Genomic DNA, 23752 nt, shown 5'->3' on the forward strand with positions numbered 1-23752 from the left:
TCTCCTCTCGTCATGGAGGTGATTTCTTATGACTTGGTTAGGCAATCAGTGACTTTGACATCATACATTTGCGAGTTCTTCTCCGGGTGACCAATATCCATCCTTCATCATCAGCATTAGAGGCAACTTGAAGGATAGGCATGGAAGTAGGACATTCTTTAACTTCTTTGGTTTTCTTATGTTCGCGCGTCTCCTCTGTGAAACAGAACAGTGCTTTCATCGGGTGAAAAGGGAGTGGAACTGGCTCGAACTATCTGAATGTTACGGTAGTGCAATTGACTTCAGCAACATCGTCAACGTCCAGCTCAATCTTCCCTTGCTTGGCAAGGTTCATTATCAAATCCTTGAGAACAAAACACTTCTCTATAGGGTGACTAACGAGGCGATGATATTTGCAATACTTCGGATCGTTGATACGATGCATTTCTTCTGGACGCTTGCACTCCGGAAGATCTATTATCTTGTTTTCGAGCACATCGTCTAACATGCCCGCCACATCAAAGTCTGGGAACGAGTACGTCTTTCGCTCCATCTCTTTCAATGTGCGTTTACTCCTATCGTAGGTTCGAGGAGGTTCCACCTTATTGAACTCCCTCTTATTCCGCATAGAGATCTAACCGGTGTAGTATTGATGACCATTGATTCTTTGGAAGGCTTCTTCACAACCTTATCAAATCTGTTTCCGAAGACTTTGTCTTTTCGTTGGTCAACTAGGGACTCATTCTTTCCCTTATGACTTGCTAAGCTTAGCTCCATGTCGTGGGCTCGAGTAGCTAACTCTTCAAAAGAACGAGGTTTGATTCCTTGCAAGATGTATAGAAAATCAAAATTCATGCCTTGGATGCACATTTCAATGGCTGACACCTCTGATAGTCGGTTCTTGCAATCAAGGCTAAGTAAGTGCCATCTATTGATGTAGTCGACCACGGGTTCATCCTTCCGTTGCTTCGTGCTAGTTAGCTCCATCATGCTCACCGTCTGCCTTGTACTATAGAATCGATTAAGGAACTCACGCTCCATCTGGTCCCAACTGTCAACATACTCCGGCTCTAGGTTTGTATACCACTCAAAGGCGTTTTCCTTTAACGAGCGAACAAACTGCTTGACAAGGTGATTGTCTTTTGTCCCGGCGTTACTGCAAGTCTCCACAAAGTGGGCGACGTGTTGCTTCGGGTTCCCTTTACCTTCAAATTGTTGGAACTTTGGTGGCTGATACCCCGGCGGCAACCTTAAGTTGTTGATCCTCTTAGTGTAAGGTTTGGAGTAAGTGAGGGAGTCACGAGAAGGACCTCCATATTGAGCCCGGATTGAGTTGGTGATGATGTCCTGCAATTGCTGGAGTGACAAGGAACCAAGCGAGTCATCATTGTTCTTGGACGCTTTTCCATTTTCATTTACTTTACTCCTGCCATGCGACGCTTTGGTGGAGTTCTCATCATCGTGATCTTCCAACTTGCTATAGACTTCAACGATTTGCACGTCCTTTTTATCAACCATTCGGGTGAGCTTTTCAACCATCTCCATCATGACTGGCTCGGCCTCACCGCTTAACCTCGCGGTTGTGGACTTGGACTTCGTCGATGGAACGGCTTGATTGTTCTTGGAAGCCATCGCACAAACGAATTTGAAGATTTCTTCAGAGAAGGAGATGAGAGGTCAAAAATGTCCCATTGGGCATGCCAATTTGTAGAACGAGAATCTGAAAACAAATGAAAATACAGACACGTGTACAAATAAAATGTAATTTATTGATAATCAAGCGCGAGGTTACAATCTTTGTGAACTTCTTTAATTCTATCTCCGTATGTAACTTGGCTCAAGGGGACATGCACTTGATCTTGAGAATTTGAGTTTGGATTTGTATTTGTATTTGATGAAGAACGAGCGATTTTGTAGTTTGATGATTCTTCGTGGACTTCGGAGACTTCGGGATTTCTCGAGAGTGATCTTGCTCAAGTGATTTTCTCTCTCTTCTCAAGTCCCTTTCTCTTCATGTTGGAAGGGGTATTTATAGTGTCAAAGCTTCAATTTTGTAGAATATTTTAATGACACTAAAATAATAATATTTTTTTAATTGTATAATTAAATCAATATGTATTTTCTGATTAATTTAAATTAGTTATTCTCATAACTAAATTAAGCAGAAAATAATTGATTTAATCATAACCGTTAAGGAATTTATTAATTTAATCAAATGTCTGATTACCATTTCGAATCGTCAACGACATTCAATTTCCGATTTAAGTCGGAATCTTGTATCTTTGATTACGATCATCCATTTATGTGCTGACACGAGTTTTGTTCAGATCCACACTAACTTTGTTGACTTTTTGGCCACGTGTGTAATTTTATCGGGTTCTTGGTCGATTTAATCATTTAATGAAGATGATTTACTTCATTAAATTTTATGTGTCTACAGTGTCTTCTTATTTTTTCCCCTCAAAATATTTTTTTTCTTGCTACATCTAGTTTGTGCTATATACCCCAAGATCATAATGGACGGTGTGCATTATTAGGTAATAAGTTAGTACGATCGAACAAGTCCATGAAATCGGCTCATGATCCTCTCAACTGTTAGACAAGGAGAACCCAAAGCTTTTTGGTTACTTTGACCTAGCTAGTTTTGAGAAAGGACTTGGAGAAATTAAGAGAAAATGTATGAGCCTGACTCGGTCTTCAGTTCTTGCAACGAGTGGTGAACGTTGATCCTAGAGCGAATTAAGGCTTAATTAGCTTAAGTAAGCAAAAGTAACGATTACGGTTCCAGGTCCATGCAAATTGTCAGGTCAAGACAACAAGACAAAAATGAGTTTCCAATTTCCATAATTGTATTTGGACTGGGGAAACTTGAGCTCGTCACATCTTGACCGGGACAATGACACTTGAGGTCTTCATTCGCCTGGATGGTGATTGATCACTTCGGAATTTAGACTTTTCTGACATAGCTAATTCACGTCCTATAATTAAGATTCTGGTTGGTGCTTGCTAGGTTTTATACTTAGTGATATCAAAAATGGACCTTGTCCTCATAAAATCAGGCCTAGTTTTAAAGGTGCTGTTATGTTTGTGTTTCTTGCTTTCAGCTTCTTCCCTAGCCAGTGCCACTAACACCACAAGGTTGAGAGGGAAAGAGACGGACCGAGTTGCACTTCTAGCCATCAAGGCTCAAATGAAGCACACCGATAGCTCGGTCCTGAGCTCCTGGAATGAATCCAGTCATGACTTCTGTCAGTGGGATGGAGTTGGTTGCGGTCGCCGGCATCAAAGGGTGACAGTGTTAGACCTACATTCGCAGCAGTTAGCAGGATCCTTATCCCCCCACGTAGGTAATCTAAGCTTCCTCAAGCTGCTATATTTACAAAACAATAGCTTCACAGGTGAAATCCCACCACATATTGGTCACTTGAGGAGGTTGCAGATTTTAAGACTAGGAAATAATTCCTTCAGTGGCGAAATCCCTGCCAATATATCCAGTTGCTATAACCTCATAAAACTAGATTTCGGGTTCAACAATCTGGTTGGGAAGATTCCTAGCACATTGGGGTCCTTGTCCAAGCTCAGCATATTTGGGTTTTACTATAATAGCCTATCAGGAACGATCCCACCTTCATTTGGCAACCTTTCATCCTTAGTTGGGCTTTTTGCAATTGACAATTTCTTGGAGGGAGGTATTCCTAGTTCCATAGGGAAACTTAGAAGCTTAAAAGACTTTGTTGTGGGGGAGAATACGTTGTCTGGTGCTGTTCCTTCTTTCATCTTCAACATCTCATCTCTCACCACATTGGACTTGATGGGAAACAAATTCCATGGCAGGCTTCCCTCAGATATGGGAAACACTGTTCCTAATCTCGAAATCATAGATGCTTCTTTAAACGAGTTGATCACAGGAGCCATTCCCATGTCCATATACAATGCCTCAAATCTTAGACAATTTATTGTTTATGGAAACGGATTAACTGGACAAGTACCTGCTTTGCATAAGCTATATGGCCTCTGGGAGTTTGTCATTGGCAATAATTATCTCGGAAGTGGGAAAGCAGGTGACTTGAGATTTCTGTCGGATTTGACCAACTCCACACAATTGGGAACTCTTGATATATCCGGCAATAATTTTGGAGGGATGCTGCCCACAACTCTATGGAACTTCTCAAAAAGTCTGGTTCAATTTTCTGTCATGGGCAATCAGATACATGGAAACATCCCAAATGGGATAGGAAATCTTGTCAACATGGAGAATCTGGAAATGAGCTACAATGAATTCAACGGAAGCATTCCTGGCGATATTGGGAAGCTTCGGAGTTTAGGGAGATTGGCTCTTAACAACAACAAACTATCAGGTGATATCCCTTCCTCCCTTGGGAACTTAACAGAGTTACTCAAACTTTACTTGCAAGAAAATGAACTTCAAGGTATCATACCTCCAAGTTTGGGCAAATGCCAGAAGCTGCTTCAGTTGCAACTTTCTCAAAACAATCTCAGTGGTTTATTAACTCCACAAATTTGGAGTCTCTCATCATTAGCAGTGGGTTTGAACTTGTCTCAAAACCACTTGACTGGTTCTCTGCCCATGGAAATCGGAAATCTGAAGGGTCTGAGTTCTTTGGACCTTTCTGATAACATGTTATCCGGGGAAATTCCAACTAGTATTGGCAAGTGTCAAAGTTTGGAAGTCCTCAACTTGCAAGGCAACTCCTTCCAAGGCTCAATTACTTCGTCTTTAGAACCACTGAGAGGGCTTCAATTCTTGGATCTCTCTCGAAACAACCTTTCAGGCAAGATTCCACAATACTTGGAGGGGTTTAAATTGCTAAACTTGAACCTCTCCTTTAATGACTTCCAGGGTGAGCTGCCAGTTGGAGGGGTCTTCAAAAATGCCACTGCAATTTCCCTTGTTGGAAACCAAAAGCTCTGTGGCGGTGTTGCTCAACTCCAGCTACCCAAATGCACCTACACTTCGAAAGATTCTAAGAAAAGGAGGTTCAAGCTGGTAATCTTTTTAGTCCCTGGACTTGTGGTGGTAATCTTGGTGGTGCTCTGTTATCTATATTTTCTTCCATTAAGAAAGAAGCTAAGGAAAGAGCCTGCATCAAGCAGTTTGGATAAACTGTTGCAAGTGTCATATAGTGCTCTTCTAAAAGCTACTGATGGATTCTCTTCTACTAATCTGGTTGGTGCTGGTAGTTTTGGGATGGTCTACAAAGGTGTCCTGGAAGATGTTGGAACTCTAGTTGCTGTCAAAGTATTTAACCTCTTACGCCAGGGTGCTTCTAATAGCTTCATAGCCGAGTGTGAGGCATTGAGGAATATCAGACATCGAAACCTTGTCAAGATTATAACGGCTTGCTCAAGTACTGATTTTCTCGGTAATGATTTCAAGGCTTTGGTTTATGAGTTCATGGAGAATGGGAGCTTAGAAGAGTGGCTGCATCAAACAACTGGAACTGAACAAGTGACAGAAGCACCCAAAACTCTGAACTTTCTTCAGAGGCTAGACATGGCAATTGATGTTGCTTGTGCACTGGATTATCTTCATAATCATTGTGAAACACCAATAGTCCATTGTGATCTCAAGCCAAGCAATGTCCTTTTAGATAAGAATTTCACTGGACGTGTTTCTGATTTCGGACTAGCAAGGTTCCTCACGGTGCCTACAGATAACGTTTCTGCAAACCAAACAGAGTCCCTCGGACTAAGAGGGTCCATTGGCTATGCTGCACCAGGTGATCACCATTTTTTCTGTTTCCACTGTTTTCTTTGCTCTCTTAACCTTTCTTCTATTCACTGGCAGTTCACATCTAATACTGGCGTTTCACATCTAACATTAGCACTTACACACGTAACAGAAAGTAGAAATGAAAAAGAATGAACTTTACTATTTGCATTTTAGTGACACTGATTTTTGGATATTAGAGTATGGAATGGGAAGTGAAGTATCAACATACGGGGATGTGTATAGCTTCGGCATCCTCTTGCTAGAGATGTTCACGGCAAAGAGACCGACTGATGACATGTTTAAGGACGGATTGAACCTTCATAGTATGTGTAAGATGGCTCACTCTGAGGGGGTTTCAAATATTGCAGATCCAATACTTCTTCAAGAGATTGCTGCTACAGGCATCAACGAAACTCCCAATCAGCAGAACATGAGAGCTGGAAAACTTGAAGAGTACTTGCCTCTCATCTTTGAAATCGGAATTGCTTGTTCTGCTGAGTCACCAAGGGACCGGATGAGTGTTAGTGATGCTGCATCCAAATTGCGTTCCATCAGCAACACTGCTATTGCTTAAGAACTACTTTATACTTGTGCTACTTTAGTACTTTACAGTTTACACTTGTGCTACTGTATTGTATAAACATTAGTATTGTGGCTCCTGCTATCGCTGTTTTATGTGAACAATATAACTACGTTTTCACTTTTGGTAAACTGCAGTGATGGTCACTACATTTATTCACCACCCAATCTGCACGCATAATGTCACAATTACAAAGCAGTACTAAACCTAATTTATCTTCATTTTGGATGTACTATAAAGCCATCTGTGGATCAGAGGTTAGTCTTTCACACAGCTCTATGTACAACCATACACTATCCAGACCTTAAAAATTTTAAATGAACATAACCTGTTCTACCAGACTCCATCCATTCAGTGGAAACAGAAACAGAGTCAAATGAAAAGAAAAAGAAATTGCAGACGAATCATCTGCATATGTTCATACTTTCGCAGTTTGTACCACCAAATAAGGTAGAAGTTATATAACACACCATATGTCTATCTAGAACAAAAATTCAGTTCTCCATCACGTAAGACTAATTAAACAGTACAGTCCTGGAACTATAGTATAAGAAATGGAAGAAAAATAGGACTTCAGAAGTTAGTATATTGATTGTAAATATCAGATCATCCTGCACTAGAGCAATTGTGCTACCAAGTAAATAGCCCAGGTCTATGCCTAAGCAAGCATCATCACTTGGCGTATACATAGCTCCCGATTTTGCAACTGATGGATATAAATAGAACCCAGAAGAACATGAACAAAAACCAGCCCCTCATCACCACAGATCCCGTCTTGCCTGAGACTGAGCCGCCCATCAGTAACAGGTTGGAAGAAGTGACATCACTTGGCGGCAGCTGAACAGAAAACACGAGGTTGACCACCCCGTCCTTACCAATAGACCACTCGACCCTGTTGTCCGATGAAGTTATGTCTCTTATTCTGATCATTCCGGCATGAACTGAACTTGAGGATGCTACTTCAGAATTTAACCGAAGGATGGCACCTTTAGGAGGGAACTCTGAAGCAAATGCAGCAGGAGCAGGTATACTTCCCAGCATCTGATTTGCTTTTGTGATGAACGGAAACTTGCCATCTGCACCACAACATAAGAAGTAAATCCCAGAAAGTACGGAAACTAAGTCCAACGACAGGACGTAAATTTCTAAAATATATCTTGCTTACGCATTCAATGGCTTTATATGTTTGAGAATTAGAGCTCTAATATACTAGCCTTCTGAGGTTAAATCAACATATACCTGATCCAAAGTTTATGTCTGGTTTTTGCATTGATGAAGATGCATCATTGACATTAGGTGATTCAAGATGTTGGCTTCCTGTGGATAGTGGCTCAGTTTCACCCATAACAGACTGTTACAGAATTGAGTTAGTAAATGACGATATTCAAAATTCAAGCAACCAGAGGTAAAACAGAGCTCGAAATCTTACCTTCTGCTCAACCACAGGCTCACTAGGAACAGTATTTTCAATCCCCAGCATTTCACAATGATCAAAATCAATGTACTGAGAGATGTCATCATCCGCATCAAAGTACATAAGGTATTCATCGAGCATATCAAAACCTGCAGAATTGGGCTCGACTGGAATGGCTGGATTTGAAAGATCATTAGTTTCTAAGAATTGCCCATCACCAATCGGTGGGTTTTCAGTAGTATTTAAATATGGATCATTGAGTGAGTAGCTGACATCAATAGGGTTCATATTATGTCTTGGTTCAATAGAGGATTCATCTTTGACAGCGGTATTTTCCATCTCATAATACTCTGGCAAGTTGAAGAAATTCTGGTTGTCTTCATATTCTGAAGTTAAGAATTCAACTTTGACGAGCTTTGCATCCACCTCATAGTGCTCAGGTAAGTCAAAGTACTTCTGGTCTTCATGATACTCCACAGTTTCCCCAGTGCCTGCTGCAGTCACTGCAGCATCTTCAACAAAGTCCCCAGATTGCCCAATATAGTTGCTTGTCTCCCCATGATAGAAGTTCAATGGATGAGAAGCACTCAAAGGAACACCCGTCGGAACATTCTGGAAAAGAAAAAAATCATCGTTATAAAAATAGAAGCATAATTGAGATTTAAAAATAAATAGCATCAGCATAAAAAAAACACAACTAACACTAGCAAGCCCGCCAAAAAATAAAGCATATTCATCTGCTGGACATATTGTCAAATTCGATAGTACTAATACAACAACATAACACTTTTATAGTACTAAAGAACATAACATATATAGATATATAATACTACGAGACCATGATAAAGAAGATACACTCAAACCAGATAGCAGGGAGAGGTGGCAGGTCCCTTTCAGTTTTATTTACAAAGTCTGTTATGTTAGTCTTCTAGGATATAATCCATTTTATTATCATGCTTTCTAGATAATCTGATTTACATTTGTCCATATCAGACATCGGCCGGCGTGTCCACACACACAATGTACGCATACGAGTTAGATATATCAAATGCTGGGTGTGCAACGCTTTCAGTTAAATTACCTTCTTCATCACTGGACTATTCTAAATTTCTAATGAATGGTGGAAAACTACAACTAAAAACACTTTTCAGACTCAAGTAGAAAAGGACTACTGTACTGAGAGCTGAAGCAACTTAAGAACAAGATTGTAACTCCAATTAACCCAGAGCCCCCATGTATTTAGCAAACATATCCTTGATCAATCCGAAATACAGCAACTTTACACATTCTTAAGGTTATGAAGACGTCAAATCTTTTACACATGCTTGGACTGTGATCAGATGTTACAATAATATATCCATCATTTAGAAGAAGATAATACTCATACTAGAATGTAATTACATTTCATCAGCCTTTAATGCTCTTTACTGGAAGAAGAAAAAAAACTATCAGAAACTCAAACTCCCCGTTAAGTTGGCACAGCATAAGAATCACTTAATTTAAGAACATTTGTTGAACTAACAACCCTATGGTCATTGCAAGTCAGTTGGAGCCTCACAGACTACTACTATAAGACACACACAGTACGTTTAGTGGTTATCTACATAGAGAGTTTGCATTATTCAAAAAAAAAAAACAGTTCGCAACTAATCGAAATTCCAGCAAAGCCTCGTCAAGAAATTATATTCAAAATTCCAAATCTTGAATATTCTAAGACACAACGTGCATGATACGCTCAACTACTATGAGAAGTGGAAACAGTGGAAAACGAAGTATTATGTACATATTATACCTACCGTAAAACTTCAACATACTCTTTGCATGACTCTCACCTTTGAGCAAATAGTACAGATTTTAACTTAAGGACTCTTTCTTTTTTAACTAAATTTCACCCTAGAAAAAAATTGCCACTTTTTTTGGAATGAAACAAGAAGGAAGTTAAGTTACAAACAATATGAAATTGTACATAAGATTTCAAATTACAATAAAGAACTACTGCTTCAAGTTAGGCAAGTCAAGTTACAGCCTTAATTGGGAAAGCCAGCATCTGAAGTCCAAATAGGACCGCATACGTTGTGGCAAATACAATGTGGAAATGCACCTATCGAGATTGTGCTACATAAAGAGCCACCCAGAATAACAAAAGAAAAGCAGCTATACAACTACTGGGATACTCGCAATAAATCTCGGCAGTCAAAGATCTCATTTAAGATTAAGAATGCACCTCCTCTTAACACTTAACTAAACAAATGCACAAACTCTAAATCTTCATTATGCTTTTACCACACATGAAGGTGTTTTCCACAGCTCTGATCTTCATTTACATTTTAGTTCAATTATTTGATCACAGTCTAGTCGTCCCAATATAACACAAGTCACTACCTAATATCAACTGCAAAAGCTGAAATGAACAACAAACCTGATCAAGGTCAACCGCCTCAATATATCCACCATCGCTGAGCTCATTCCCCTCAGTACACGGCCCACCGCTAACCACAACCTCATTAGCAACAGCCTCCTCATCCGGTCCTAAAACCTCATCTTCCTCCTCGTCCCATTCCTCCTCAAGCAACGGAGCACCATACTGCTCCCCATTCTTCGGTCCGGTCCCACTCTTCTGAAATATCCTGCAGAGCACATACGCGTCTTTCTGCACCAAACACACAAACCCCAACTCCACAATCAACAACCAAAACCACACACACATTTTAAACAAAACAATACGCGCCAAACGCAAAAAAGCTGGACCTCAACAATTCCAGCCTTCTCCAGCTCCTGGTTATCGAGGCGATACTCGTGCATGACCCAATTGGTCCTAGCGCCTTTCGGGGCCCGGCCGCTGTGGAAAACAAGGGTCTTCTTCATCCCAACCGCCCTGGAGCTATGGCAAACCGGCCGGTCTTTCCCGGTAGTCTTCCAGTACCCTTTTTCGGTAGCGCGATTCGTCCTCGAAGAATTCCCGTACTTCCTGTCAAGTAAACTAAAGAAGTACCACTCCGTGTCCCTGCTCTTCAGCTTCGACTTCCCTAAAACACCCCTCAACAAATCACTCAATGGCACACAAACTCGCAGGAGAAATTAACAACCTCGGAAGAAGAAGAAAAAGTAAAGATTTTTTTTTTACCGGGGAGGTCCCAGGGCTCGATCTTGTAGATATCGACGACGGAGATGGCGTCGAATCGGAAGGACTTCCCGGCGACCTTGCGCTCGAGGTAGTACCAGACGAGCTCCTCGTCGGTCGGGTGGAATCGGAAACCGGGAGCGAGCGATTGCGACGAGTCACGGCCCATATGAGATTGAATCGGGTAAAGAAATTAGATTTAGAGATTGAATCGAGGATTGGAAATTGAATTTGGGGGAATTTCTAGGGTTTTCAATTTGAAGTGAAGAAGGACAAGGAGAGTTGTTGACGACTCATTGTGTAGGTGGGAGTTTGTGTGCGACCAGACTTGGTCTCAGGGAGTTTATAGACTGCGGGTGATTTTTCCTGTTTTTGAGATTGGGTCACAGGCGTGTGAGGTTATGACGACGTCACCGACTTCGCGTTTGGGGTTTAGGAGGGGACTGATGTGGCGGTGTCTTTTGGGGTCCACGTGGAGGGTACTTGACGGCTGATGTAACTGCTTCCGTCAATTACTTGGCGGAGACACAAGTAGGAAAGAAGGGGGATAAAATACTTGGATTTATACGGAATAATATACACCGTAGCCAGTGCGGAAAATACGAGAAGAAGCGTGTAGAAGGGGGAAGTGGTGTTGGTAATGACATGGATAATGTCATCTATTGTACAACCAAATAGTTTTTGCTCTTTCTAAAAAAGAGCTGAAATTTACGCTCCTTATTTTACAATCTACACTCTTAACTTTCCTTTTTTAGTAAAATTAATTTTTGTCTTTAGAAATATTGTGTCTTATTATAAAAGGTTTTACCAAAAAAGGAAAGTAGGAGTGTAAATTTCACAACCCTTCTAAAAAACCTTTGTTGATAAACGAAGATAAGGGTAGTACTAGGAACCATCATCAAGAGAATGAGCAACTTGATTGCAATGATGACGAACTGAGGAAGAGAAGGGAGCCGAGAATTTTTTTTTGCCTCATATACTAAATGTAGAAGCAAATAGTTTGAATTAGATTTTCTAATTAGTTAGAACCAAATAATTTCATTAGTCGCATCTCATCTTATGTAAGCTGGCTTAATTAAACTTTGGAAATGAAGTGAGTTTAAGTTTGAATACTCGTCTCTTTGTTCTTACTCATCTTATTGTCAATCACCATCAGTAGGGAGCAAAACTGAGGTACTAGCTCGGAGGCTCAGTAAGTTACTCAGCAATCAATTTCCATTTTCCAGACCTACAAATGCAATATAAACTCAACAGCATATTTAGTTATAAACTGCTGGTTTTGATGAGAAGGCTAATCTAAGTTCATAGAGATACAACATGGTTCTGCTCGCTACTATTACAACAAGCTTTGCTACTGTTACAACATTGTTCAATCTTAGAAAGTAAGTTCTCGACTAGATAAATAAAACATACCGGTTGTAGGTTACTAAACAAGGCCCTTACGGGGGCCTATAACTCATACAACGAAGAACAACAGGATTACACATATGGACTACCATCACTCGGCCTCCCCGGCATTCCTCTTCAGGTCCTCATTCTCCTTGGTCAGAAGATCAATTCTAGATTGCAGAATATTAATCACGGCTTGGGCACTCAGCATTTCAAATTTCAATGTCTCCTTCTCAATTGAAATCTTGTGGATCTCATTTTGCAAACTCTCGATGAATTTCAAGCAGCTAGAAGGCACAGAAGAACTGTGCAGAGCAGCATTAAATTCAGGTGGGGCAACTGGAGTCTTATCTTTGGGTTCAATGGATTCTAACAGTTGGAATTCCACCAATGCAGACAGAAAATTTCTTTTTGTCGTTGCCGTCACTGATGCCTCTGTTGACGCTGTGGTTGTCGTAGATGAACAAGGATCATGAGTCAACCCACTTGAAATCTCAGAGGCATTTGAACGGTTTGAATTTGATTCATTATGCCTCCGCCTCTTATATTGGCGTAGTATTCCAGGCTGCTGATTGAACAGTGATAGCAAAGGTTGTGGATCATCTGTACGCGGTGATGGGTAATCATCCAATCTCTCTTCCCGATTAACTACACATGTCACAGGATCATCATCCAGATTCTCTATCTTGCATGGCTTTAAAACAGTTTGATCGTCTTTTGGAAGTTCAGTAGCACTGAGAAGAGCATTGCTGATTGTCTGAGTATCCTGGTATTAGCAATCAATAACAGAAGTTCAGGATCAAAATAGAGATATATTCATATCCCTGATCAACAAACAAAGGTAGTGAATAAGGGATTGATTAAAGATGAGTCCTAGCTAGTTTCAACAAGAAACATTTTTAAAGCAAGATCTCAAAACAGAGAATAAGATATTAAAAAACATGCACCAAACTGTTAACTTCAATATACTTTAATGATGTTCATTCAAAAGCTTAGACTTCAAATCTGTAGTAAAATACAATCACCAATGCAGGACCAATGCTGCAGCCCTATGATATTAACAAAATAATTATTTTCAGTAATAATGAAAAAGAAAACTTATTCAGAAATATGGCAAGTTTGTCTGTACAATTTTCTTTCTTTTACAGGAGTATTCAGTGTTTCAATTATTACAATTCTGCAAACACGATTTATCAGGGCAACAGCCACTCTTATACTTGACAATTTAAATCTAACTCCTCATGAGCTTAAAAAAACACCACCAACTATAAAAGGCAGCAAAGAAATTAATTCTACACACAAGGTTGCACACTTAGTCGGTCCCATTATGAACAAGCTCCAGTAGCTGTTCTGATAAGATAAATTAGGTCCACCACAATCTAACTGTTGCTAAAACTGAAACAACTTTCACGATTTATAGGTGCTTTAGCATGTGAAAATACTCAGCTTCTAAAGTTCCATGTGTGCAGGATAGTAAATATACAGCGAGAGAGAGAGATAGAAGAATCGCTTCAGTCACCTCTGATATATAGAGATCCAAGAAGAGTGGTATCAACTTTTTTTTTTTTTTGAAAATACGACGGAGTGGTATCAACTTAAAGGGAGGGAAGGAGGTATTAATTGTTAAAATAGAAAATCAGCAACAGCAATACTCCTCTGATCAAGTTCCTTATAACTAAATCATTCCAAAGATAGCTGCTCTCTCTCTCTCTCTCTCTCTCTCTCTCTCTCTCTCTCATTATATATATATATATATAATATATATGGCGGATCGATCAGAAGCGGACGCCCCTTCAAGGGCAGCAGATGGCGGCGCTACTCTCGCAGGACAGAGATCATGGACAACCTAGGCGGCGTCACCGATATCGAATTAAGATCTGGTGTGACCTAAGAATGGATGTCCGCTTCTGATCCTAATGCACTGTTTTGTAGGCTTTAAACTCTAGAATCTAGAATGGTGGAGTATCTGTTAAGATTAAATTCCTTTCATATAATAAACTGCAATGTTTTAAGTTGCAGACCAATCTTTAGTTTCATTATTCATTATTGTATTTGCTGGAAGACTAAAATTCTCATGTGTCTAGCTAAAACTGTCCCTTTGTATTTAAGAGTGTTCTGATATGGAGCACACCAACCGGCTAACAGTCTCAGGTTGTGTCATTCTGTTTTGACCAGTGAAGTTATCAATTTCATTTTGGCCATCATCTTGATGTGTATATATTCTAGAAACTGGCGACCCTCTCCCTATAATGTACTACAGGAGAGAAATAATACAAGAAGCCAATACTGTACAATTTAGAGGAACTTCTCATGCCCCACATGCTCTAAACCCAACAGAAGGTAACAAAAGCTATACCATCCCACCACTCAGCGCACCATGTCAGTCATATTATGTCATCAACTAAATTCTCCAGAATTTGTTTGACTTAAGGAATTTTGGCTCTAAAACTCAAGTTTCATGGTGGAAAAACTTCAGACTCTACTGGAAACACCAGTACTTTATGTAAAGATATTTCAAAACCAAAACACTAGAGTGAAGAGCACAAACCTGCATGACATAGTTCCCTGCACTGCGCCCCTCGAGGCCATTTCCTTCAATGCTTTTATGAACATTTCCCTCATTTGTATTTCCATGATCATCTACTTCCATCATAGTCTCCTGAACATGTCCATCAACAGAAGGGCCATGACCATTTCCTCCAAGACAGACATTATGATCCTTTTGTTCAACACTTGCAGAAGCATTCTCTTTCTGTTCAACAACCACAGCAACATGATCTTTTTTATCAATATCCAGAGAATCATGAACATCGTGTTCGATACAGGCAGTAGCATGACCATTTCCTCCAATAGCTGCATAACGAGCAGCTCCTACAACTTTATCATTACCATTTCCTACAACAAGTGCACAACCGCCATTTGACATTACACCTGCATCACGAGTAGCACCTCCAACAACTGAATGGTGACCATTTCCTATTACAATTGCATCACGCCAATTTCCTCCAACAGCTGAATCATGACCATTTCCTGCCATAACTGTATGACGATGATTCCCTCCACCTACTGAACCAAGACCATTTCCCATCATGAGGAAATCACGATGATTTCCTCCAACAGCTGGGTCATTTCCTACCGTAACTACATCACGACGGTATCCTCCAACGGAATGATGACCACTTCCTAGCATAACTACATCCCGATTATTTCCAATAGAATCATGAGCAGCTACTGTGTCGTGACTGTCGTCCCTAGCCACCTCTCCAGGAATGAAAGTTAGCTTCTCATCGTCCCATTCCTCCTCAATAAAAGGTGCATATCGATGCCCATTTGGTGGTCCAATATTACTTTTATGAAAGACCCTACACAGCACATACGCATCCTGCAAACCCCCAAAGAAAAAAATTAATGCATCAACAGCAGGCCGCACATCACACAGTCTAACCAAGTTCACCAGCTCACCGAAATCAACTATCCATACTCAAATGCAAAGATACTAAATGACCAACAAACAAAGAGGCATCCTGCACATGTATAGGAACAAACAACATAAAAGCAATCACCAAAATTACGCCAATGCCTCACCTGAGGAACAGCATTTCCAGGCTTCTCCACATCCGTATCAACAAGCCTATACTCATGCATGACCCAGTTAGTCCTCTTCCCATCCGGGGCTCTACCGCTATGAAAAACCAACGTCTTCTTCATCCCAACAGTCTTACCATTGTGCTTCACCGGCCTATCGTTCCCGGTGGCCTTCCAGTACCCTAAATTCGTAGCCCTATTCATCCTTGCCCCATTTCCATACTTCTTATCCAAAGCACTGAAGAAATAGTACTCCTGGTCCCTACTCTTCAAGCTCGACTTACCTGAAAACCAATCCAAAAATCCAAACTTTAACCCAGAAACCAAAACCCAACACCAAAAAAATCAAAAATTTAAAAACCCATAAAAAATAAAGCATTGTCTTGGCCGAAAAGCCAAGCAACCCAAAAAAACCCAGAAGCACAAAAACACCAGAAACCCAATACAACCCACAGAAATCACAACACACCCAGCAATCAAAAAACCCCAATTGACAAAAAAGCAGACAACTTTAACCCAAAATCGGAGAAATGAGCAAAGCAAGAGTTTGGGGGGTTCACACTCACAAGCGAGGTCCCACGGCTCACTCTTGTAGATATCGACATCGGAGATCGCGTTGAACTTGAAGGGTTTCCGGCAGACTTTGCGTTTGAGGTAGTAAATGACGAGCTCTTCATCGGTGGGGTGGAATCGGAAGCCGGGAGCGAGAGCAGTTGGGGCGGCCGGAGGTTTTAGGACTGGGGGTGTGGCGGTGGAGGGCACTAGCTCGTGACCCATGAGTGTTTGAATTGCGACGGCGGCGATGGGCGGTTAGGGGTTTTTTTTTCTGGGGGTGGGTGGGTGAAGCGTAAAGGTGGAGAAGAGAAGAGAAGAGAAGAGAGATAGGAGTTTCTTTGATTGGTGTCGAAGAAATGATGGGAATACCTTAGTTTACAAGAAACTGTTTTCGAATTGATTTTAATTCCAGTTTTTATTTATTTTCTTTCTTTTTGGGGTTTCTTCTCTTTTATGTCTTTGGGGTTTGGAGTGTGATGGAAGAAACCAGTGGCTAGCTACCCTGGAAGAAACCAGTGCAAAATTCGTTCTGAGGGTAGTGAAAATTGGAATGAACTCCATCGATCATAAAGAACGTTGCGATGGTCCGTTGTTTAATTCAAATGTGGTGTCTTACTTGGATGAACGCATGTCACAAATCATGTCTACCTAGTTGTGCTTGCATTATTTTTGGGCTGCGTCTTGAAAGACTTACACTCAACTAATAATACATATACCCTACAAAGCGAGATTTTTCTCAGGCTAATACATTATTGTAAAAGTCGAAATACGCAATCTTTAGAAAGTGGTGCAATGTTGGTCTCTCGTACAATACTTTTTGAGTGCCGAAGTGAAATGAGGTCCTTGTAGTGTTCGATAAATGGTTCACGAGAGTACCTTTTGGTAGAGTGATTGCATGGATTTGTCGCAAATACTTTTTTAATCAAACCCCAAAAAAACAGTTACCTAATTTAGCTCCGTTAACTTCAAATCAAGAAGATAAGACCGCGTATTTAGGTTTTGAAAAAATAATATTACTTCACTCGTTTGATTAACACGATAGGCTTCACCGGAATTCGCATGAAAAAATGAGAACCATTATCATCCACCAAAGAAAGACTAATTACTTTCTACTATGCTACCGATGGCGAACCAACCACACAAATTACTAACATATGGTACAATAATAATAATATCTTGAATTTGTGACTATACATTACTAAGTTATTTATTTTTCCACCCAATTACGTAAAAAAAGTTGTGACTCCCAATAAGTAACTGATTGGTCTAATCAGAATGGTCAATTTGTCAATTTCCTGGAAACTTGTGTTAGTTACATGAAATCCAGTGCAAAATATTCAAACTTTAAAACCCAAAATGAAAAAAGAAAAGGAAAATCCTAGTGCAATATTGGCAAGCAATCTCAAACATTAATGAGCCACGTAAGGAAATGTAAATCCAAATTGGATAAATTATGTGGGTGCATATTTACGATGTATTATACACAGACTTGAATTCATGTGGTAATTAGTAAATCATGTCAATAATCCAAAAATGAGAGCGAGTGACGGTGAGTGGGGTATTGAACGTGCATTTTAGCAAAAACGTGACGAAATTTAGAAGCTAAATAAAAATCGGCACTTCAACCTCTTTGGTAATTAGACCTCCAATTCACTTTAACAAACAACTAAAATACTATTTAAACCTCCCTAATTTCCTAAAATACCCATAGTCCAATAAAAATATATTTTTTACATTAAAAATTTATTCAATTGATTCAAAACCTATTATAATTATATCAGTCTCTCAAGTTTTAACAGAATCACAGTACAATTAGTAAATAAATTTTATTTACAGTTAATAACAATGAAATGCATTCAAACGGGTGGATCATTATAAACTAGAAAAATAAAAAAAGTAAATAAAAATAAACGTTTACAAAGTTAGAACAATATTTATGCTAGGATGCATGTGAGTTATTGAAAATGATAATATGATCGTTTAGCTAGATGAAAGCCATTTGAAATTATTATTATAAGAAAATAAATTAAGAAAACATATGTATGGTGTTGAAATATTTGTGTTTTTTGTTTATTTTTATATTTGTCCGTATTAGTAATTTTGCATATGTTGATAAAGTTAACACTAACTTAGAAAAAATGGAGGTCTAAGTATTGTGTGTATCAGTTGACAAAGTCAACACTAACTTGGAAAAAGATAGAGGTCTAAGTTCTGTATTGGGATGTATGAATAGAAACTCCCTTATGATAAATGTGATAAGTGGGAGAAAGTAAGAGTGTGCTTGTGCAATACGTTACCATGTCCTAGTCTTCACCTTCAAAGCAAGTTTAAGTCACCTAAATGGGCATTTATTGGTCTTAATCTTCTATGGAGGTTGAAATGTGAGTTTCAATGAGAATGAGGTTGTTCTGTTCCTTCTTTGGTTTTCATCTAAAAGAAAAAAAAATACAATCCTTATTATTCTTGTGGTTAAATTTAAAACTCTTTTGCCAATGAAAGTATTACAAAAGTGATGCAGGATGAAATAATTGTGTATTATTGAATGATATGGTGGCCTATATATAGGCATTTACAAAACCACAATCCCGTAGGATTCGGAGTCATAATCTATTACGGAGATGCTAATCTATCTCCTAACAGGAAACCTATTAGGCTAAGACACACATAAGGGTAGAATAATAATTCTCCCGGAACACTCCCCCTTGTGTCGCATGCCTAGATAGCATGGTGCACATATCGTTGCCTCGGTAAAAACCTTGTCAAGCAAAACAAAAACCTCTTGGGTAAAACAAAAGCTTGATCGAAGGGAAAAAGAGCACAACGCACCAACTACTTAAGGATCTTAACATGTGATGTAGACTCCCCCTGAAGTCTACCAAACTCTAGTGTTCCGATAAACGACGCATGCCAATGCTCTTCACATGTTTCACAAAAGTAGATTTAGGCAAAGACTTGGTGAACAAATCCGCAACATTGGATTCTGAACTCACTTGATTGATCTGAACATTCAAGAACTTCTGTTGTTATACGTTGTAGAAGAACTTAGGCGAAATATGCTTGGTGTTGTCTCCCTTGATGAAACCTAACTTTGTCTGCTCTATGAAAGCAGCATTATCTTCATAAATGCACGTAGGTTGATCAGTTGTAGAGACTAATCCACAAGAATCACGAATATGGCGAACAAGTGATCGTAGCCAAACACATTCTTTAACTGCTTCATGGAGAGCAATGATCTCCGCGTGATTCGAAGAAGTAGCAACAAGAGTTTGCTTTGTGGATCTCCAAGATATCGCCGTATTCCCAATGGTGAACACATAACCGGTTTGAGAACGAGCCTTGTGAGGGTCAGAGAGGTACCCTGCGTCGGCATAACCAACTAACAAGTTGTTTGGAGTCTTTGCATCGGGGGAAAGAGCTGCACAGGACCGGTTGCTGCTCTCGGCACCGCGCACGGTCTCCACGCCATGGCGGCCGGCGGCGTCGCTGCGGCGTACGGCGGCAAAACCGGGGTCGGCGACGGCGGTGGTGTGGGGAGATACCGTGGCGGTGTTCTCTCTGCAATAGGGGTAGAACAATCCCATGTCAAGGGAACCTTTCAAGTATCGAAACAAATGCTTGATTCCTTTCCAATGATGTAGCGTAAGTGCGGAGCTAAATCTAGCTAATAAGTTCACTGCGAAAGATATGTCTGGTCTAGTGCATTGAGCAAGATACAATAGTGCCTCAATCGCACTAAGGTATGGAACTTCAAGACCAAGAACTTCTTCATCATCCTCTTTAGGACGGAAGGGATCTTTCTTGATATCTAGACTTCGGACGACCATGGGAGTAGACAATGGACTGCATAGATCTTATATTGAAACGTCGAGGCATCTTCTACGTGTAATTTGACTGATGCACTAAGATGTCGTCGGCCCTATGCACAAGCTCAAGGCCGAGACAGAATTTCGTCCTCCCTAGGTCTTTCATCTCAAATTCCGACTTCAAATAAGACACGGTCTCTTCAATCTCATCAAGAGTACCGATTATGTTCATGTCATCAACGTAGACAGCAATGATGACGAATCCGGAATTTGTCCTTCGTATGAACACGCATGGGCATAGTTCATCATTCTTGTAACCCCTTCTCACCAAGTATTGATGCAACCGATTGTACCACATTCTTCCGGATTGCTTTAACCCGTACAATGAACGACGTAATCTGACTGCATGAGCACTCCGTGGTCTGGAGGCACTTGATGGAGGTAAAGGTAGTCCCTCTGGAGCTTTCATGTATATCTCTGCGTCAAGATCCCCATAGAGATAAGCTGTGACCACATCCATAAGCTGCATGTTTAGTCTTTCGGACACTACCAGACTAATAAGGTAGCGGAAGGTAATGATGTCCATAACAGGAGAATAAGTCTCTTCATAGTCAATACCAGGTCGTTGTGAGAATCCTTGCGCCACGAGTCTTGCCTTATAGCGCACGATCTCGTTCATCTCATTACGCTTACGAACGAAGACCCATTTATGTCCAACAGGTTTGACATGTCTTAGAGTCAATTCAACCTTTCCGAAGACTTCTTGCTTCGCTAATGAGTCAAGTTCTACCTGGATTGCTTCCTTCCACTTCGGCCAATCTGCTCTGCGTTCGCATTCAGCTACAGAGCGAGGTTCAATGTCATCTTCAGATATGATCTCATGTGCGACGGAATAAGCGAAAACGTCATCAATGCATGTAGTGGCTCGGTTTCGGACCGACTGCTCACTTGTGTAGTTCACTGAGATTTCGTTGTTCTCTGGCATCAAAAAAGGTTCCATAGCGTCCCACGGTAACACTTCAGTTGATTCATGGACATAGATGTAATCAGAGACAACTTCATACGATGGTGATTCATCATTGATGACGCGCTGTGCCTTAGTCATTCGCTTCTTTTTAGGTTTTGAATCCCTAGAGTTTATCGGTCTCCCCCTTTTTCTTTGAGGAGCCGAGGCCGAAGCTGCTCCATGCCGGGCCATCTCGGCATCGTCGCCACAAGGGGCGCCGGCAACACCACGGCGTACGGTGGTGCCGCCGCCGGCCTCCGTCCCACTGTCAGGGGCGGTGCCAACGTTGCTAGGTCCAGGAGCTTGTCTTCCACGCCCGTATTTCGGGACATCCAACCATGCCGGTACGTTCGCAGCGGGTATGTTTGATCTCGTCACTTTAGCAATATCTACAAAGCCGTCGGGCATCGAATCCGCGACTTTCTGGAGGTCGATAATGCGTTGCACTTCTAACTCACTTTGAGCAGTGCGGGGATCATAATGAGACATAGTGGGGACACACCACGTCAATTCCTGACGTTCATTTGGAATGATAACATTCCCATCTCCCCCTAACGACGGGAAGCATGTCTCATCAAAGTGACAATCTGCAAATCTTGCAGTAAAGAGATCTCCGGTGGTTGGTTCTAAGTAGCGGACAATCGTTGGGGAATTATAGCCAACATAGATACCTAATCATCTCTGAGGACCCATCTTAGTACGCAGCGGAGGCGTAATAGGCACATAAACGGCGCAACCAAAGATGCGTAAGTGTGAAATATTGGGTTCGTAACCAGGTACCAACTGGTACGCACTAAACGCTTGGTTAGCCGCGGGTCAGAAACGAATAAGTGTCGTTGCATGCAACACTGCATATCCCCACACAGAGACCGGCAGGTTAGTACTCATAACCATTGCCCGAGCAACAAGCTGAATACGCTTGATGGTAGCCTCTGCTACACCGTTCTGTGAATGAACATGAGGAACGGGATGTTCAACTTCGATCCCAATAGACATGCAGTAATCATCAAAAGTTTTGGAGGTGAATTCTCCAGCATTATCCAAACGAATGGATTTGATAGGATAATCGGGGTGGTGAGCCCGAAGTTTGATGATCTCAGCTAATAACTTGGCAAATGCAGCATTCCTTGTGGATAGCAAAGCGACGTGTGACCAACGCGTCGATGCATCAACCAATACCATAAAATATCGAAAAGGTCCGCATTCTGGTTGAATAGGTCCACAAATGTCACCTTGGATACGTTGTAAGAATGGAATGTTCTCGGTTGAAGCCTTAGCAAAAGAAGGACTTCCTTGAAATTTAGCAAGAGAACAAGCTTTGCAAAACGAGCGATGGGCATTAGAAATTGCCATGGAGGCATTTGAAAGCACGGGAGGCATCACAAGCTCCTGTGAAGGAGGGGATGCCGCCACCGACGGCATGAAAGCCGTGGAGCTGCCGAGTGAGGCATGCTCGGCCACACTATACGGTGCATGGGTAGGCACGGCCTCACCGTGCGGAGCACGGGTGAGGTGATCCTCCAATCGCTTTCGGGATTTGAAAAATGGATGACCAAGTGAATTCTTAAGAATTCTAATCATCATATCACGTCCAGGGTGCCCGAGACGGGCATGCCAAAGCATATAAGAGTCTGAATCACAAAGGTTGCGTTCAACCGCATATGATTCAAAGGTCCGAATGGAAGTAAGATACAAACCATTCCTAAGACTCTTCATCTTCTCTAAGATGCGGCGATGGCCTTCTTTCTCAGAGGTAACACAAAGATATTCCTCTTCATTCTCAACATAAGTATCGAGGTGAAAACCATTGACACGTATGTCCTTAAAACTTAGCAAGGTGCGGGGAGACTTCGGCGCATAAAGAGCGTCTACGACGTTAAGAGTCGTACCATTAGGCAACATGAAAGAAGCTGTGCCTCTTCCTTGAATGATGGATTTCGAGCCAATCATTGTAGTCATCGAAGAAATCAAAAACACTAGATCCGTGAACAACTGCCTGTGCCGTAGGACAGTGTGGGTGGTTCCGCAATCAGCTAGACATTTGATTTCACCGCGGGACTTCTACAAAATGACAATTAAGAGAGTTAGCGACACGGGAACAATTCTATACAATACGCCGTAGGATATTGTAAGAATGGGAATCAGAAAAAAGGTCGATCCCATCGAATGTATCACATGGTAATAGTACTACATTCTTCAACTAAAGAGTTAGAAATCATGGTATTGAAGCAGTGAAATACCAAACAGTAAACTAGGGTGGTATAAACCATCCAAAAATGGTGTGGAAAACATACACAAAGAGTACCAGTGAGTGCATATAACGGACTTGGAGAAAACCGGAAAAACAAACCGGAAAACCATGTCAAAAGAACTCAAAACCGGGTGAATTTTGGACGAGGAAAACGTGGCAGCAGGACTGCTGCAATATGCTGGAAAAATGACGAGAAACGACGGAAAAAATCGTCGAAAAACTCGTTGGAAAACCGGCGACACCGATTGCCGGAAAATCGGCCGGCGGCGGTCGGAACTGGCCGGTATGGAGGCCGGAACTTCAGGTCCGACAGGGGACGCCAGCAGGAACCGGCG

At 41.1% G+C, this 23752-nt stretch overlaps 3 protein-coding genes across 3 annotated transcripts; 1 reads left to right on the top strand and 2 right to left on the bottom strand.

Annotated features, from left to right (window-relative positions):
• The first annotated feature begins 2984 nt into the window (after window positions 1–2984).
• Window positions 2985–6533, top strand: LOC126803288 (putative receptor-like protein kinase At3g47110). Its single transcript, XM_050531072.1, has 2 exons — window positions 2985–5720; window positions 5911–6533. Exons 1-2 carry the CDS (start codon window positions 3014–3016, stop codon window positions 6285–6287), a joined length of 3084 nt encoding a protein of 1027 aa, XP_050387029.1. The 5' UTR covers window positions 2985–3013; the 3' UTR covers window positions 6288–6533.
• Window positions 6534–6670: 137 nt separating this feature from the next.
• Window positions 6671–11137, bottom strand: LOC126803290 (NAC domain-containing protein 78-like). The gene is made up of 6 exons (XM_050531073.1): window positions 10832–11137; window positions 10456–10733; window positions 10127–10357; window positions 7723–8319; window positions 7533–7644; window positions 6671–7369 (listed from the first exon to the last, which is right to left on the bottom strand). Exons 1-6 carry the CDS (start codon window positions 10995–10997, stop codon window positions 6966–6968), a joined length of 1788 nt encoding a protein of 595 aa, XP_050387030.1. The 5' UTR covers window positions 10998–11137; the 3' UTR covers window positions 6671–6965.
• A 998-nt stretch (window positions 11138–12135) lies between these two features.
• LOC126801596 (NAC domain containing protein 52-like) lies at window positions 12136–16682 on the bottom strand. The gene is made up of 4 exons (XM_050529006.1): window positions 16369–16682; window positions 15803–16086; window positions 14766–15599; window positions 12136–12983 (listed from the first exon to the last, which is right to left on the bottom strand). The coding sequence occupies exons 1-4, from the start codon at window positions 16577–16579 to the stop codon at window positions 12327–12329; spliced, it is 1986 nt and encodes a 661-aa protein (XP_050384963.1). The 5' UTR covers window positions 16580–16682; the 3' UTR covers window positions 12136–12326.
• Between the last annotated feature and the right edge of the window lie 7070 nt (window positions 16683–23752).

This window comes from Argentina anserina, chromosome 7 (assembly GCF_933775445.1).
Source record: "Argentina anserina chromosome 7, drPotAnse1.1, whole genome shotgun sequence".
Classification (NCBI taxonomy): domain Eukaryota; kingdom Viridiplantae; phylum Streptophyta; class Magnoliopsida; order Rosales; family Rosaceae; genus Argentina; species Argentina anserina.